This window comes from Zingiber officinale, chromosome 1A (assembly GCF_018446385.1).
Source record: "Zingiber officinale cultivar Zhangliang chromosome 1A, Zo_v1.1, whole genome shotgun sequence".
NCBI classification, from domain to species: Eukaryota; Viridiplantae; Streptophyta; class Magnoliopsida; order Zingiberales; family Zingiberaceae; genus Zingiber; species Zingiber officinale.
Window position 1 is genome coordinate 66180097 of NC_055987.1, and position 18996 is coordinate 66199092.

The 18996-nt window shown below is 33.5% G+C and overlaps 1 protein-coding gene across 1 annotated transcript; it reads right to left on the bottom strand.

The window, feature by feature from the left end:
* Positions 1-4577: 4577 nt before the first annotated feature.
* Positions 4578-18390, bottom strand: LOC122025764. The gene is made up of 4 exons (XM_042584641.1): positions 17773-18390; positions 16905-17129; positions 16303-16683; positions 4578-5248 (listed from the first exon to the last, which is right to left on the bottom strand). The coding sequence occupies exons 1-4, from the start codon at positions 18334-18336 to the stop codon at positions 4775-4777; spliced, it is 1644 nt and encodes a 547-aa protein (XP_042440575.1). The 5' UTR covers positions 18337-18390; the 3' UTR covers positions 4578-4774.
* Between the last annotated feature and the right edge of the window lie 606 nt (positions 18391-18996).

An 18996-nucleotide genomic window follows, 5' to 3' on the forward strand; every position in this document is an offset into this window, starting at 1 on the left:
CTTTTTAAAACAAAGTTATTTTTAGAAAGCTACATAAAGTTCCTTTTGGCAATATTATTTTTCAAAAAAAATTACAAAGTATTTTTGCATTTTTAATTTATCTAAGTACCTTACAAAACAATCATCTTCAAAGCTGAAGTTTCTTTTCGGCTAAGTATTTTTTCAAAAAAGCTTTTTGAACTTAACAAAATTATTAGTTACTTTTCAATGTCAAAACAATTTTCTCTTAGCTAAAAGCTTTACATGAAAGTTTATTCTAGCAAGGCTAAGTGTTTTATCAAATTTTTAAAAAAAAAAATAGTTTCCAAAACAATAATTATTTTCAAAAGCCTTATAAATTGAGCTAAGTATTTTTCAAAAGCATTTCAAATTTAGTTAAATATTTTTCAAAGAATTTCAACTTTAGCTTTTTAAATTTGACTAAGTTTTTTTAAGCAAAGGATTTGACTATGTTTTTGTTAGCTAGAGCCCTAGAGCCAATCATTTGATGATTGTATTATGGACTTATTGTATCATATTTTTATATTAATAAAGGTATTTGTTTGGTTATTATACTTACTTGTATTGGTGCCAAATAAACTAAGTATAATAATGTCCTTGAGTAGAAGGTTCTTACCTATATCAATCGATTGGTTGAATCGATAGTGAAATGATATAGGGAACACTACTCTTAATCATTCCTAGTCGAGTATTAACATTCAGGGACAATGTTAATGCAATAAGACTAGCATGTAGGTCAACTCGATGACTTGATCTCACAAGTCATGGATATAGAGATATCAAGTTGACACATAGGTATACATTAGAGAATGTATACTGAATGACCCGCCATGAGAAAGTATCATGGATCGTTATATGAGTGTCATATACTTTCTCATGTGGCTATTAGTATGACTACTAGTCCTTAGACCTGAAGTCATCATAGATCCCTACATAAGGAGTTATGTACTTTGGTTTCGTCAAACGTCACCCGTAACTGAGTGGACTATAAAGGTGATTACTGGGTATATAACAAATTATGCAGAGGGATGTGAGTGATGTAGATGGGATCTATCCCTCCTATATGACGGAAGAGACATCGGTATTCTTGATAGAGTGAGACCACGAAGTGCATGGCCATGCCCAAATGAGTCAATATAGGATATTGAGCTCATTTGATTTAGTGAGTCTACTTGGAGTTCAAGATTTAGATTGGTCAGAGGATGACACGGTCTAGCCTCACATTGACCAATCTAGATGTCTAGGATAGAAGGACACTTGTCATATATTGTGAGGAGTCACAATTAGTAGTCACAAGGTGATGTTGGATCTCAACATTCTTGTAACTTGGGTAGTAATGATGTGTTGCTAGATACCGCTCATTACTTATGCTCCTAAATGGGTTTAGGGCATTGCCAATGTTACAAGAACCTATAGGGTCACACACTAAGGACAATTAGATGGAGATTAGGTTCATATGATGAACCAAGAGGATTAGATTCATTTGATGAATCAAATTAGATTAAGAGTAATCCTAATTGGGCTAACTTGAGTTGGACTCAAGTGGATTCATGTATTCAATGAGTCTAATTTAGATTATGATTCATTAAATTAACTTAATTTAATGAATTAGATTCATTATATTAAGTTGACTTGAATCAAATGGTTAGATTAGATCAACCATGGAAGAGATTTGGTCAAGTTTGACTTGACTTGAGAGGAAGATTAAAAGTCAAGTTTGACTTGACTTTATGCCATCTCATTGGTGAGTAGGCATTGATGTGGACCAATGATGTTACTCCACATCATCATGGGTGTCATCTCATGGAAGTTACAAAGCCATTTTCTTTAATAGCTTCACATTAATTGCACTTAATGCAATTTTTGGGAGTTACACTTTGAATATGGCCGGCCACTTTTGAATGGGGATGAAATTGATTTTCCTCATTCAAGTGCATTATTCCTTCTTCTTCCTCTTGGAGCTCTCTCCCTCTCCCTCTCCCTCAAAACTTGGCCGAACCACACATAGGTGTTGGTGCAGTGAGCACCAGATGGTCGAACTTAAGTTTTGATTATGGCAAAGGGTTCAAAGTTAAGCTGTGGTGTTATCTAACAAGGTTCATGGAGCTTGCAGGAAAGTCTTAAGTGATACTTAGGCAAAAGTCCTAGCTGCAGTTAGGCAAAGTGAAAATCCTAGGGGGTGGTAACCCTATGTCCTAGGGGGTGGTAACCCTAAGTGAAGAAAAATCCTAAGGGGCGGCAACATTAGGTCCTAGGGGGTGGTAACCCTAGGTGAAGGAAAAAACCTAAGGGGGTAACCTTAGGTCCTAGGGGGGTAACCCTAGGTGGAGAAAAACCCTATGGGGCGGCAACCTTAGGTCCTAGGGGCGGTAACCCTAGGTGGAGGAAAATCCTAAGGGAGGGTAACCTTAGATCCTAGGCGGCGGTAATCCTAGGTGTAGAAAAACCCTAGGGGGTGGTAACCCTAGGTCCTAGGGGGTGGTAACCCTAGGTCCTAGGGGGTGGTAACCCTAGGCGAAAAGTCCAGTATGTCTGGAGGACCGGACTGGCATCAGGTAATCTCTCCTGAGGGAAGTAGGTGAGGACGCATTCCCAGAAGAGGGAACAGTAGGCGTCGGTTCGACCTAGGATTTCCGATAGAAAATCCGAAGTCAGAACCGAACAGTTCAGAGACTGTCAAAATATTCTATTCATATTATTGTTTTGTACTAACTTTGTTTTGCAGGGTATTTTTGGGACTAACATACTTTGCAGGTACAAAAGAGCACCTTAAGCCTCGAATGAACAGTGTCTGAGGCGCCTCCATGGAGCTTGGAGGCGCCTCGGGTGCAGAATGTGAGCTGGTCGCGAAGCAGTGCTGGAGGCGCGTTGGATGGAGCTGGAGGCGCGTTGGATGGAGCTGGAGGCGCCTTGGACCAAGGCTTGGAGGCGCCTTGGACCAAGGCTTGGAGGCGTCTTGGAGTGGCTTGAAGGCGCCTTCAAGCTGATAAGGTGCAACGAGTTCAACAGTGATCCACGCGGGTGACTCAGAGGCCTGGAGGCTCCTTGGATGGTCTTGGAGGTGCCTCCAACAGGCTTTAAAAGGAGGCTTCGAGCTGCAGGTTGTATAATCAATTGCTAAGCGATCCTTCGACTATTGGCTGCTCAAGAGACGACCCAGAAGTGTTGAAGCAACGCCCCAACAACCAGAAGCTGCAATTCTAATATTCTCTATTGTCGGTATAAGATTACTATTATTTTACTTGTATTGCATTTCTGTAAAACTTTTAACGATTATAGTTGTTGCCCAAAGTAAACGCTCAACGAGCGTGGGCCTTGGAGTAGGAGTCGCCCTAGGCTCCGAACCAAGTAAATTCTTGGGTCGTTCTGTATGATTGTTCTTCTGTTATTATTTTCGCTGCTTAAACTCTCGAACGATTTCCGAATTCAAAACGCATGAAAACCACGAGCGCTATTCACAACCCCCCCCCCCCCCTTCTAGAACTTTCGATCCAACAGTTATCATCCAACACTCGACTTGTTAATCCACGATCTCTCCAAGTTCCATATGTGGTCTCGTAGTCCTTGCATATTTAAGCACACATTTCAAAAATACAAATCAAACTCTAGCTTAAATCCTCTATCCAAACTTTTAACGCCGAACCTTACACCAGACCACTTAAGTTATGATTGCATCAAGTAAGGTCAATCGTTATTTTGCCTTGATTGGAACCCTTTGCGGGCATATTTTGGTCGAGTGGAGCAAATGTATTATTGTATTTTATATTTCTAAATGAAATTTGATTGAAAGTGTAAATTTGATATGTTATGCTCCAAATCCTATAACTTGTTTTGTTTTGGATGTATTCTCTCATTATGCTCTTGTAAATTTGTGCAATCAGCAAAGTGAATTATCTCATGGGCTCTCTCCCATAGACATGACTCCAAAATCAAACCATATTAATCTTGTGTTTGCATAGCTTGCATTATTTTTTAAAAAATAAAATCCAAGTGTTCGCCCAACTAATGCTGGAGGTAGACAATTTTTCCTTTGGTTTGCTTACCTAGTAAATTCGAAGTACTGTCCTGCTCATGTACATTTACAGATCAATTTTTAGAATATTCCTTTAATTTGGGATTGAATTTTGGTCCTTTTATTGCTTCATTGAGTGATTTACCAATGCACCGTATTCACGGGAGCGCATCGCTTATATTTACATATTACTGATTAATTTAGTAAAAAGTAAAAAAATCTCTTACCAGAAGACATAACACTAGGAAACTTAAGAGTATAATAAATTCAAATGCTTGGCATATAAAATTTCCCTAATTTTTTTTCACAAATACTTGGCTTCAGCATATGCATGCGTCCGCACATACGATTAGACCAAAGATCCATATACCAGACGACGAAGGCTTAGGCACATTACACATCACATACTGGGAAGGAGTAGTCAGCTCCTCACAGGCTCACCCCAGGTCCGTGAGAGAACAATTCCAATCTGCTTTTGGAATATCCCTCGCCAACAATTAGCAATTTTAGCCGTTTTCAACCGCATGATATAGATTCATACCTACTCAGTCAAAGACAATGCATGTCGTCTAACAAGATATGTAGAATAATACCAGAACATGGGGGGTTTTTACATGGTAGGTCGCCCCTGTAGCCTTGTACATAAAAATCTTCCACTAGCGTAGGAAAATATTCTCATAATTCCGTAAAAAGGGTTAAATCAACAAATGCGAAATGTTCCACACTGACAATCAAGTTGGTAATGTGACAGCGGGTGTATCTTTAGATTGCACGATATTCCAAAAAAAGATGCAGCTTGTATACAAGGATCTCACGTGTACCATATAGAGGCTTCCCATCATTAATCCAATTCTTCTCCAAAACTGAGTTTCTTGCATTTGCCTGCATATCAATCTCAAAGGCAGAAACAATTTGGTAAAGCGATGTTCTAACAACATCAGCCAAGGCATATGCCTTAGCATACAGCAAGGGTTTCTTTCTTTTAGTAGCCACTGCAAACGTTTCGTATCCTTTCCCCGCATTAAATGTTGCCCACCTGATGTTTGCAGCACCCAGCAAGTGTGCTGATGGAGCACAAGTTTTCTTTCCCAGGCAGGCCTCCACCGCAAGCAAGCAAGACAACAATGTAGTGACAACTGCTTTGTTGCAACCAGTAAGTTGAGCAACCCCATATCTGTCCTCCGAATGAGACCTTGCAGTCAATGCTCCTAGAGACCTTGCACACCATGAGCATTTCTACATGGGAAACATAACAAAAGGTAAATACAAAAGTTTCCTATGTGCAATAATCAATTAAAAGTTCTCTCCAGTGAAAGAAATAACACTAGAAAACTGCAATAGTAAGAAAAATATTTTAAAATGTTCATGTAGATTGCAAATTTCTAGGATTAGCATAACAGAAGAATACTATGTCAACAACAATAGACATTCAATTTGATAAACCAGTTAATTAACAAGCAAGAACGACCAAACCACTATGAGTAGATAATTAGTTGATTCGACCACATACTTGACATAGATATGCCTTGTAATGTTCGTGTCAAGAATGTTTGTACCTACATACTTGACATAGTTTTAGTCAAACATAAATCTAACTTTAAAACTTTGTCAACCATATCAAAACAATATGGTTGATTCGACCACTTAGTGCATGGTTGCATCAAAACTAGTGAATATAAACATATATAGTACTAATATTCTATTTAATAAAATCTTCAATACAAAGTCGACCTATAATGTAGTAGTGTTGATGTATCAATTCCCAATGGAAATGTGAGAAAGATCATTAATTAATAAATATATAATTTCATTTGTTAAGCGAGCTTGAAAGAGAATAAATAATAGATTGTTGGGTCTTACTCTACAATAAGAGTGCTCAAGACAACTATTTTGATGACGAACAAGGATAACAATAGGCAAGATTAACATGATATGAAAAATCAACTAAAGTGTAAAAGAGAGAAACCAAATACCTATATCAACTAATGTATGAGAACTAAATCTATAAATCTATGTAGATTGTTGAAAAACAACAAATGAAGTACAAACATAACAACTATGTCAATGGATTACAATAGTTTGCAAGATAGCAACTATTACAAATTATTATGTTTTAAAAAAAAAGACTTTATAAAAATTTATTTGAAGATACTTCTATTTGGAAGAATAAGCTAATTAAAGTAGTTTTCAAATTTGGTAATTATCTTGTTTAAGAAATAGAAGATTTACTGATTTCTTTCCTATAACATATTAATTTGTTTTCAATTTTATTTGGAAAGGAATATCAATTCCCAAATATCAATAACTCTAGAATTTAATAACATTTTATCTTAAGTTCTACATATGAAATCGATACAATCGCAGTGGAATTCATGATCTGGTGTTTAACTTGCGAACTGTAGCGATCTTTCTTCTAGAGTCCCTTTGCTTCCCCTTGCAACCTTCTTTTTCCTTGCACTACTACACCCAACACACATAATTGACTTGCTGCCTGAGTTGGGTTTATCACCCAGTTAGCTTGACTCCACTTTGCAACTTCTCCAAGTCCACTCACTAGTTGTGGAGGCCAATCCTCGTCTGCAGAAAGGTAGACGTCCATCCAACATGCTCAAAGATCTAGCCTCCTCAAGAAAACCATCTCGCATCCAGAATTTTGCAACACTTGCTCTCTTTTCATCAGATTTAAGCATCATCAAAGAAAATCCATAGTGGACTTTTTGCTGCATCGGTGGAACAAGAACTTCATGTGATTTGCACCTTCCACATTACAAACCCATGACCCAAAAATTCAACATCCTCATGGCCTTGCAACATTAGATGCAACACTTCCTTCACCATGCTCTCAATGCAAATCTACCCATAGAAGATACATGCTTCCTATCATTAGCCTACAGTCACAACAGTGAGTCAATTCATTTCTTTGCTCTGAATTGAAGGCAACCAATTTAATCACCTCCCTTTGAAGCAAGAATTGGTCATCTCCAAACAGCCTAAATATTTTTTGTTTAAAAAAAACTTAAGTAGGAGCCATTTTGTGGATATATGGAAAAATTGGGACTCAGTCCAGCATTGACTGCAAAAAGCATACAAAGTTAATTATAAAAGACTAGAGAAGAGATCCTTCTCATTCCCTCAATTGATCGAGTTCCAATCGTGACAATGAACAAAAATGATTTGGTAAAATTGCAATCATTGTTTGAAATTTCCCTGTTGGCTTGACCCTAAAAGATTCCCCCATGACTTGATCTTGAAAGATTCCCTGTTGGCTTGACCCGAAAAGAATTGCTTAACGCAACCTTAGAAAAAACTTGATTTTTTAACTCATTTGGAGAACATTCAAAATGTTATTTACACTTTCAAGTTATAGCTCTCTAATACTATCCTAAGAGAGCAAAAAAAGAAACTAAACCAAATATACATAATGAAATAGATCTATTGAAAAAACATCAAATCAGTTAAGACTTATATTAATATGCTACTTTGTAGTTATTTATGATTTTAAAGTTTGTATGCCCAAAGAGTTGATTTTTCTTGTTTGTTACTTGCCATTATCATGAGATTTCTTCTAAGCTTTCACGAGATATGTTACTGATGCAAGAATAAAATTTAATTAATTAATAATTATTGTAAAATGCATAGTGATACAATAGATTATCCTCTTGCATTTCTAAACTCGTACTGTCTTATTACTAGTCTAACAATCTTCTTATCTGATTAATTAGTTATATTGTTTGAAAAATTATTTCTGATGTATGTTAATTTAACCTAATACCTTAATAAAACATTAATTCAATTTTTAAATTAGATGATTTGCTAACTTAATAGGAGAATTTTAAGCCCCATTTTTCAAGTTGACTATCATATGTGATAATCCTCTGCATTAGCAATTTTAGACCTCATGACTACTACGTAGATGCACACGCCATCCTTGCTACATAATCAATCATCACATTTTCTCATTTATTGAAAGCAGCAATCGAAGAGGAGAAAGATTCCAAAGAAGTCAATGTCATAGAAAGAAGATACACCACTACTTCACTCATTAGAAGGATTACCAAGAAGAAATAATCAAGAAACCATGTTAAACAAGTATTTCTATGCTGGGAAAGGATAACCAAAGAAAACTGTTGACAAATTACTTAAAGTTAAGTTCAGTATTGCAGGGGAGAATAATGTAGATTAGAAATTTAATCTATAAGAGTTTTAGACTTATATGAGTTTATTTTGGTAGTCTTTTGTCTAGGAGTACAAGTCAATTAAAGCAATTTTTTATTTGGTAATTATCTTGATTAGAGAATAAAGGATTTATTTTAAGTTTAACTGAGTTTTGTAGGGATAAAATTACTTCTCTCCTACATAATTTATTACCAATTATATTTGGGTTGAAGCCTTTAACGGAACCTCATTCACTCCATGTTGCTAATTTCTTTAGTTTAATAATGTTTTTCCCTACGTGAGTTTTAGTTCTCTATGCAAGATAAGTTTACCACAATAACTAATTCTACTGGAAAGTTATTTATATTTGAAAAGGAAAATAGCCATAGCTAAAGGGTATCAATAACATCGAATGAACTGAGACTAGCAAAAATATTCATCATGTCTCAATGTCGATTGCCTTAGATAAAGCAAATCTAGATGGGCAACAAAGAATTGAGTGTAAAAAATTATTAGAAAAAACTTATTCCTTGCATACCTAACTAATAAAGCCAATGATGGGCAACAACATCAAAGGATGTCAAGAAAACACATAAAAACTGAGGATAGAATTCAGGTTTGCATCATAGAGGAGGTGCTGGTTATGTGAAATAGTTCTGAGTCATAACATTGGAAAATTATTAGTAATAGGGTAGGGTTTTATTTTATTATTGTGACTATAATCATAAATTCAGATATTAATTCAAGTTAATCTTAAATTCATATTAAGTGTGAGTGGGTTATCCAATTTAATTATAGTAGTTATAAGATGTTAATGTTTTATAATTTTAACTTGTTATCAATGGGTCAAAACCATCAATATCAATCCCAAGCCCGGATGACAAAGTTAAGGGTTGCGTTAGGTTGTCAACTTCGACGACGTAGATGAATGAATTGATCCATCAAATTATTGTTTTAATGCTAGTGCATCATAAATTGGATAAGAGCAAATATTACAAGAATACCAATTGTCTTATATTTGAAACATGGATCATAAGTGACTAGTAATGCAATAGAAGTAGTAGATACGATGATCATAAAAAAAATTAATATTTTGCATTTACAAGAGAAAATGAGTAGAAAAGAAGGTAAAAATGATAGAGAACTCATGTTTTAAGTTATGGTACACAGGAAGAAATAAAACAAGAAATGAAGTAGGTATTGAAAACAATTTGTTAAAAGATGAAATAATAGTAGTTATAAAGGAGGATAAGATTATAACTCTTAAGATAGTGGTGACAAAAGATATTATTAATGTAATTAGTATATATGCACCTCCAATAGGATTAGATAAAGTCACAAAATATAATTTTTGAAAAGACCTAGATGCAAGTAGTACAAAAAAATTTGTCAAACAAGATTATTTTAATAAGAAGAGATCTAAGTGATGAGGAAAATGATAGTGTTATGATTTTGGAACAAGAAATGAAGAAGAAAAAAGCATATTGCTTTTTGCGATAATATATAAATTTATAATAGCTAATAAGTTTTAAAAAAAAAAAAGAACACTTGGTTAAGTTCAAAAATAGGAATAATAAGTTGTAAATTGACTTTCTAATGATCACGGACAAGGATAGACTTATAGAGATTACAAAGTCATTTTTGGAGAAAATTTAACTATCCAACATAGGTTAGTAGTGTTAATATATCCTTCAAGCATAGTATTAATAGAAGGAAAACATCCATGGCTCCTAGAATCAAATGATGGAAGTTAAATGACTTGAAACAAAATATTTTTAAGAAGACGGTAGGAGAACAAGCATTAGGAGAAATATATGATGACTCAAATACGATATGGTATAATATGTCATTAAATTTGAAAATGATGACCAAGAACGTATTAGGTAAGTTAAAAGAACATGCACTATCACGTAAAGAATCTTGATAGTGGAATAAGTATAGAAAAAAGTGACAAAAAACTAACAACCTATAAGTTATTGTACACTTGTAAGAACAAAACAAACTTTAAAAAAAACAATGGTCAAGAAAAAGGACAAGCAGTAAGTGAAGGTAAGAATCAAAGTTTCAAACACTTATACAGATAGTCGGATATAAAAGAAAGAGAAAATGACATCTATAGATAAGGTAAGTTAAGAGAAGAAAATAAGAGATCTTATGTAAAAATATATTAAAAATGAATGTAATAGATTACTATATGAATGATAAGAAAATAAGTAGAATAATAAATAGCTTATAAAGTTATTCAATCTGATATTGAAAATGAAAAAAATATCTAATTGATAGAAGGTGAGTACTTTACTCCTCTATATAAAAATAAAAGAGGCATACAAAATTATACCAATTATAGGGACATTAAGCTAGTGAATCATATTACGAAATTTTAGAAAAGAGTGATAAAAAATTAAGGATTTCGCGATAACCGAAAATTAATTTGGATTCATACTTGAAAAGTTGACAATAAAAGTTATACATATTCTCCGACAATTAATAGAAAAATATAAGAAAAAAAAAACAAGACTTACCCATGATACTCATCAATCTAGAAAAAACTTATGAAAAAGTCCTAAGATAAATTATATAGAGAATTCTAAAAAAAAAATGTTAGCATTAGAATATATTAAAATAATTAATAATATGTATAAGGATTCAATGACAAGAGTGAAAACTCTAAGTGGATTAACCAAAATATTTTCTATAAAGTTAGGTTACTAAGCATGAGTGAACTCACTAGACACGTCCAATATATGTTACCATAGTGCATGTTGTTTATAAATGATATTATTTTAATAGATGAAACATGTGAAAAGGTAAAAGCTAAGCTTAAATCTTGACGAAAAAATATTGAAAGTCAAAGGTTTTAAGCTTAGTAGAGTAAAGATACAACAACAACTAAGCTTTATCCCACTAGGTGGGGTCGGCTATATAGATCATTTTATGTCATTGAGTTCTATCTCCAACTATATCATCATCTATATTTAAATAAAGTTTATTTTATTTTATTGTTGCTAACCAAGTCTTTTTTAGTCTTCTTCTTCCTTGTTTGATATAGTTTCACATCACCTAACTGGAGTATTTATTGATCGTCTAAGTACATACTTGTACCATCTTAAACATGTCTCTCAGAATTTTTCCTCAATAGATACAACCCGACTTTTTCTCTAATGCTCTCATTTTTTATTCTGTCCATTCTCGTATGTCTGTACATCCACCTTAACATCCTCATTTCTACAACTCTTATTTTCTACTTTATGTGCTCGAGTCATAGTCCAACATTCAACTCTATATAGCATAGTAGGTTTAACTGTAATTTTGTAAAAATTTTCTTTAAGTTTTAGAGGTACTTTAAGGTCACATAAAACACCCGACGCTCTCCTCCATTTCAATCATCCTTGTATTCTATACAAGACATCTTTCTCAATCCCTTCATCTTTTTAAAAAATGATCATAAATATCTAAAGCTCTCGATTCCGGACAATTCGTCATCTCCTATCTTAACAATTGTCTCATTATATCTAATATTGCTAAACTTAAATTTCATATATTACGTCTTTATTCTACTAATCCTAAAACATTTCCCTTCTAGTGTTTCCCGCTAAGATTCTAGTTTAGCATTTACTCGTGTTTTATCTACCAAAACAATATCATCTGCAAATTACATGCACCACGATACTGTGTCTTGAATATGTATAGTTCGTCCATAATTAGTATAAAAAGATAAGGACTTAGAATTGATCCTTGATATAACCCTATCTTTATTGGAAATGATTCGGTTACTCCGCCTAAAGTCTTTACTCTTGTTGTTAAATCCTCGTGCATAGCCTTAATTAATTCAATATATGTTACACTAACACCTCTCTTTTCTAGAATTCTTCATATAATTTCTCTTAAGACTATCAAGTTTTTTCTAAGTCAATGAATATCACGTGCAGATCTTGTTTTTGCTCCCAATATTTTTCAATTAATTATCTAAAAAGATGTATAATTTCTATTGTCGACCTTCCAAGCATAAACCCAAATTGATTTTCGATCATCCTCTTCCTTAATCTCTTTTCTATTACTTTTTTCCAAAGTTTTATGACTCATTAGTTTAACACCCCTAGAATTTACACAATTTTATATGTCTCCCTTATTTTTATATAAGAAAACTATAGTGCTTATCCTCTATTGATCAAGTATTTTTTCATTTTCAATATCATGTTAAATAATTTTGTAAATCATTTAATACCTTGTTTCCTTAGGCACTTCCATACCTCTATCGGAATATCATCTGGTCCAACAACTTTTCCATTATACAGCCCATTTAAAGCTTATTCTACTTCTGAAGTTTGTATTCTATGATAAAAATTTAAATTTTTATACTTATTTGATCTACTTAAATTACCTAAGTTAAGTTGATTACCTAAACCTTTATTAAAAAGTTAATGAAAATACTTCTTCCACAGCTCTTTTATTTCTCCATCGTTTACTAGTACTCTATTACATTCATCTTTAATACATTTTATTTAGATAAGATTTCTTATCTTCCTTTCTCTCACTTTAGATATTTTATAAATGTCTCTTTCCCCTTCTTTTGTATCCAATTTTTGATATAATCATACCAATTTCATTCTTTGCTTCATTCACTACTCTCTTAACTTCTTTCTTGGCTATTGTATATTTTTTTAAAGTCTTCCTCGCTCTTACAAATATATAATTTCTTATAATATATTCATTTTTCCTTCACTTTCTCTTGTACTTTCTCATGCCACCACCAAGATTCCTTACTTAGTGGTGCATGTCCCTTTGACTCACCGAGTACACTCTTAGCTACTATTTTCAATTTTAATATCATCTTATCCCATATTGTATTACAATCACCGTATATTTCACTTAATGTTTGTACTCCTACCTTCTCTTTAAATATATTTTGCTTTCCATCATTTAACTTCCACCACTTAATTCTAGAAGTCGTATATATTTTTTTTTATTGATATTATACTTGAGGCGTATATCGAACACTACTAACCTATGTTGGGTAGTTAAGCTTTCTCCAGGGATGACCTGACAATCTTTATAAATTTGTATATCCTTCTTCCTAACCATAAGAAAGTCAATTTGCGATTTATTATTCCCACTTTTGAACATAACTAAGTGTTCTCTTTTTTGAAAAAAATGTATTAGCTAATATAAGGTCAAATGCTATCGCAAAATCTAATATAATTTTTCCTTCTTCATTTCTCATTCCAAACTCATAACCCTATGTACCCTCTCATATTCCTAATTTTTCACTCCGACATACTCATTTAGATCATCTCCTATTAAAATCATTCCATTTGACAAATATTTTATAATATTTCATTTAAGTCATCCCAAAATCTTGATTTGGTAGTTTCATCTAATCCTACTTACGGTGCATATATACTAATTATGTTCATAGTTCTTTCGCCACTATTATTTTAAGGGTTATAATTTTATCCCCTTTTTAACTACTATAACTTCATCCTTTAACGAACTCTTTACAACAATACCCACTCTATTTTTTGCTTTGTTGTTTCCTGTGTATCATAACTTAAAGCCTGAGTTCTCTATTAATTTTGTCTTCTCGCCTATCCATTTTGTCTCTTGTACATATATAATACTAATTTTTCTCCTAATCATCGTATCTATTACCTCCATTGATTTACCAGCGAAAGTTCTTATATTCCATGTTCCAAATCTTAGATTATTAGTTTTTCTATCATATTTATTATTGAACTGTGATACTCATAAGGAAAATTCTTAAGGATAGATACATAAATGATAGGACCCACGATTTCACTTTTTGTGGGTCCCATCATTTATGTGTCTATCCTTAAGAATTTTCCTTAAGAATATCATTTCTCTTTATTATTATCCATAGTGTGAGAATTTTTGTCTATTTAATATTGCACCCAAGTTCTCATAGAGATATAGTAATCCTTGCCGATACATTACAGTCGGACTCTATAACACGAACTCTTGCATATTTGACACTACACCTGAGTTCTAGAGATGTAGTGATCCTTGCCGAGACGTCACGGTCAGACCCTGCAACGCGTTCCTTCCGAGAAACAACCTAGCATTAGCATAATAGTTTAATGGATTCATTCATTGAATATTTGTTATAATTTTAACGCTGGCTGGTAACCTAACCCAACACTCCTCCTTTATTCGGGCTTGAAACCGGGCACAACTGGTTCGTCACAGGCGGAGTTTAGTAGAATAAAGATAGAATATATAAAATTAAATTTAGCAATATTTTAGGTAGTAAGGCCACTGTTAAGATAAAAGATGACAAGTTACCTATAATTGAGAGACTTTAGCATTTAGGATCGTTTTTTGCAAAAAGATAGAAGGGTTGAGAGATATTTTACATTGAATATAAGTAGAATAGTTGAAATGGAAGAGAGTGTCGAGTGTTCTTTATGATCATTGATACTTCTAAAACTTAAAGAAAAGTTCTACAAAATGATAGTTAGACCTACTATCTTATTTGAAGCTGAATGTTGGACTTGGGCTATAACTCAAGCACACAAGTGGAACATGGGAATTACAAAGATGAGAATGTTAAGATAGATGTGCAGAGATATGAGGATGAATAAGAAAAGGAATGAGAACATTAGAAAGAAAATCAAAATTATGTCTATTTAAGAAAAACTTCGAGAGACACGTTTAAAATTGTTTAAAAATATATTCAGACGATCAATAAATGTTCTAATTAGGCGGTGAGAAATTATGGCAACTACATACATTAAATGGCGAAAAAAAAGACTAAAGAAGAATTGATTGGCAATGATAAAACATAATAAAATTTATTCAAAATATAGATAATAATATAGTAGAAGATAGAGCTATAATATGTTAAATTTTATTTCATAATTTAATGTTATGATTAATTAACATGTAATGTTATCACAAATTAAAAATTAAAATTTCAATCAAGTTATAACTTTATATTAATAATTTATAACCCTAATTTTAGTTATCAATAAATTTAATATATAATTAAGTTAATTAAATTAAAGTAAATTAACATAGATAACTAACATATTAATTTGATTAGGTATTACTAGTCTATAAACTTATATTTAATAATAATTTGTATATCTTTATAAGTTATTATAATTTACAAAATTAAGAGTTAATTAAGTTAAAATTAAATTAAAGTTTTAACAATGAGATTAATGAGATATTCATATGTAGATCTTTCTCAAATACTATAAGGATCAGTACTCTCATTCAATGCACAACTAATAAAAAGAGATTAACAATAAGATTGGCATCGCTATTTCTCATACTATGTGCTAACACATGTATCTTCTTTGGCCTACAGATTTGCAAGCCAAAACATAGTAAGGGTTCAAAATTAAAGTAGAATGCTCAAAGATGTCTCCAAACTCTAGAGTAATAAATTTTTATGATGTTTCTATAATTTCATGCTTTATTTATGAACTTCTGGGCTTGCCATTGAGACGTTAATTTTTAACACTAATGTCGTACTTGTGTTTCATGTGTCTCATTAGACTTTTACTACTTGTTTAGATGTAAGATGGTTATGTTTCTCAAATAGGTTAATTGATCTATTTACTTATGTTGATGGATGTTTTGCCAGTGACTTCAAATGATTATTTTAAGAAGAATACAAGATTTTCTTTATGTGGTGGGAAGGGAGAGTGAATATATCTTAACATTACTACTGTTTAATATGACAAGATGAAATGGCATCGTGCCGAAGAGCCATATAGGTAGCAGCATTGGGAATTATATCAAAATTCAATTCTCCATTTTTCTTTGAATTCTTTGAAGCATATGGTTGTTCTATAAAGGTTTATTTCTTTAGTTAGTGGATGGGTTAACTAAACTAAGGGTAACATGTCACAAGATATATAATCAAAACTACTCAATATATATAAAGAGACTACATCATGTTGATAATGCCGCCAATCTTCAAGTCAAATAATCACTTCTAATCAAGGAGCATACCAGTTCAAAATATTTCCTCTATGAGCAACTAGTCAACAGCAATAATGTTCCTTTGGAAAAAGATTTGCCTAGCACATATCAATCTTATCAAAGATATTGGGAACTCTCTGTAGTGTGCAACAAATGATAATTAAATATTAACTGAATACCAATACCTGAAAATCATTAAAAGCTTCATGAAGACTCAAGTCAGTTTTCACATCCTGAGGCGAATTTAATTGTTTGGACAAGCAATCTGAATTGTCTATGGAAAGACCTTCAAAACCTTCAGCAAGTCTTGATATGAGTTGTTCCAGAGGCTTCAAGCATACATTTATAACCCTTTTATAGGTTTCACCAGTTTGTTCAAAAATGGCTGCACGACGCCATGATTCAGCATTGCTTTCTGATACAATACATAGATCAAGATATGCAAGATACTGTATGAGGTGTGAGTTGTCTTGTTCCAAACTTTCTAGCAGAAAGTCACTAGGATTTCTTTCTGCAACAACTGATCCTTTGGGAGGAGCAAGCATGCACCTCCTGGTATGTACAACCTAAATAAACACAAACGAGTAGACAAATTTATAAACATTTAACCAAATATTTATAAAAAAAATTAAAGGTAAATGAATAATAGAAAAAGGTTGGTAAAAGAAAATACACAAAAAGAACAAGTGGAATAGGGAGTCAGTATCTACAGTCTTAGAAGATAAAATCATTAAAATAATTCATATTTCTGATAGACAAAAGACTAAGCGAGTAACTTAAAACTGACCTGAAGTAGGTGATGACTTATCTCCCAGCAAATAGAAGCAATTAAAGTTCCAATGTAAAATCTGATCTGCTGAACCATGAATTCTCCTATCATGTTAATGGTCTTAAATTGATCGGGCAAGAGTAATATTATAATGAACGACCAAACATGTGTTTGAACTGACAACTTAAAAGCTCTCTTGAGTGCAGAAGATAGACCAACTTTGAAGCTGTAGAAAAGAGGACGCTGAAAATACAACATGTCAACTATAAACAGAAAAGGTTAATGCATTCTTACAGTGGAAACAAGGATTGAAAGAAACTACAAAAAGGATGAAGTTTATCAATAACTCTAATTCATAAAGAAAGCATTTACAACAATAATAACAAATCAAGAGCCTAAAATATTTGGCATCACCTAAATAGATCTTAATTTGTCATCAGACTTTATGTATGGATAAATATCTAGTAATATCCAGATATATGCCCACAAAGGTAAATTAAAAAATAAAATGCTCAAGTCTCTCTTCCATTTTTACCTTTTTGTTATACTTGGATTACAAATCTTCCTCCACAATATTATTTTTATGGAGTTAAAGAGTGTTTAAACCAACGCATCAACATGAAGCTATGAGTATTTCTTATTAAACATATGTGAAACAGATTGCTCAAACTGCTGCAGCTTTAGGTATCAATCAATTTAAAATTTAGAAGAAAAAAATGAACTCAAGTTTAATTTAGTAACCCCCTAACTTTAAACATCTACTCATAAAAAAGTTTAATTCCATTTCCAATTAGGCATGATTTTCTATCCTTCAATAGTAGAGCAACAATAACAGGTAAGTGTAAGGCAAAATAGACATGTAAACAGGAGATGATTCGTTGCTAACCTGAATGATTGGAAAGTTAAGGACCCATCTCTTCCTATAAATATAATGGAGGCAGTAGACCAGCCCAAAAATCACCCCTCTCAGTCCTATGTCAACCAGACTCGCCAAATCCAGTACCTGTGGCAACCCACAGATGCCAAGTAAAATAAGGGACCCAGCTGCGGAACATATCAGTAAGAAGAGGACAGATACAAGCGATCGCCGAGCCCGGAGGGAAAAGTGGGCGGTGAATGAGGGACGGGAGAAGCCGCCAACAAGGGCTTTGAGGAGGTAGCGGAAGCTTGCGGCCGCGAGCTCAGGGAGGGAAGCCGATGGGTCAGGGTGTGGAGAGACGACAATAAAGAGGGCGAGAGAGAGGAGAAGAAGAGAGAGGTGGAAGGCGAGGAAGGAGAGGAGGAATACGGCGGCCGGGGAGGAGGGTGAGGGGTGTTGGCGGAGGAAGAAGATGGAGTTGGGAAGGTGGAGAACGGCGGAGGCGATCGACTGCCAGATTAGAAACCCTAGCCAACGCTTCTTAACAAGCTCTCGAGGAATACCAGTGGAAGTAGAAGACGACGACGACATGGCGAAGCCGGGGGGAGAAGGAAAATGAGGGCTCTCAGGTTTTGGTTGCGTTATATTTTTAGCAATTCAAATTGGGCAAAAGCCCCCAAACCAAAACCCTCCGTTTTTTTTTTTTAAGACATGAGTTAATAAAATCATTTTAACGCGGAAAAAATACATTATGAGTCTTGGCAGTTAAAATGTTGCATCTTAGTTTGAATATTACGAAATCATAGATTTATTTTCCGTTTTACCCTTCGTCCTTTCTCGTACCCTACTCGTGCTCCTTCGTCGTGCCTCCGCTCAGGGGCGTAGCTACTTGTGGGGCGGGGGGTGCGATCGGCCCCTCTCAGATTTGGAGAAAAAAAATTAATATGATTAAAAATAAAATAAAAAATATTTATTTATAAATCTAAAAGTATCTAGACTTTTATAGAAAACTCCAATCAAAAGTTAAAACCTTGGATCGTGTTTTAATTTCTCTCTTTCTCTCTCTCTCTTCGTTTGTCCAAAAAAATTATTTCTATCTGTGTCTCTTGTTTTTTCTCTCCGCCGCCAAAGCTTTTTATTTTCCCCTTTTCACTGTTTTTGTTCCCTATCGACGAAGCTTCTTCTCACATAACCTTATTTTTTTTTCCTCTTTCATTTTCTTCTTCCTCCACTATTACCCTTTCCTTTTTC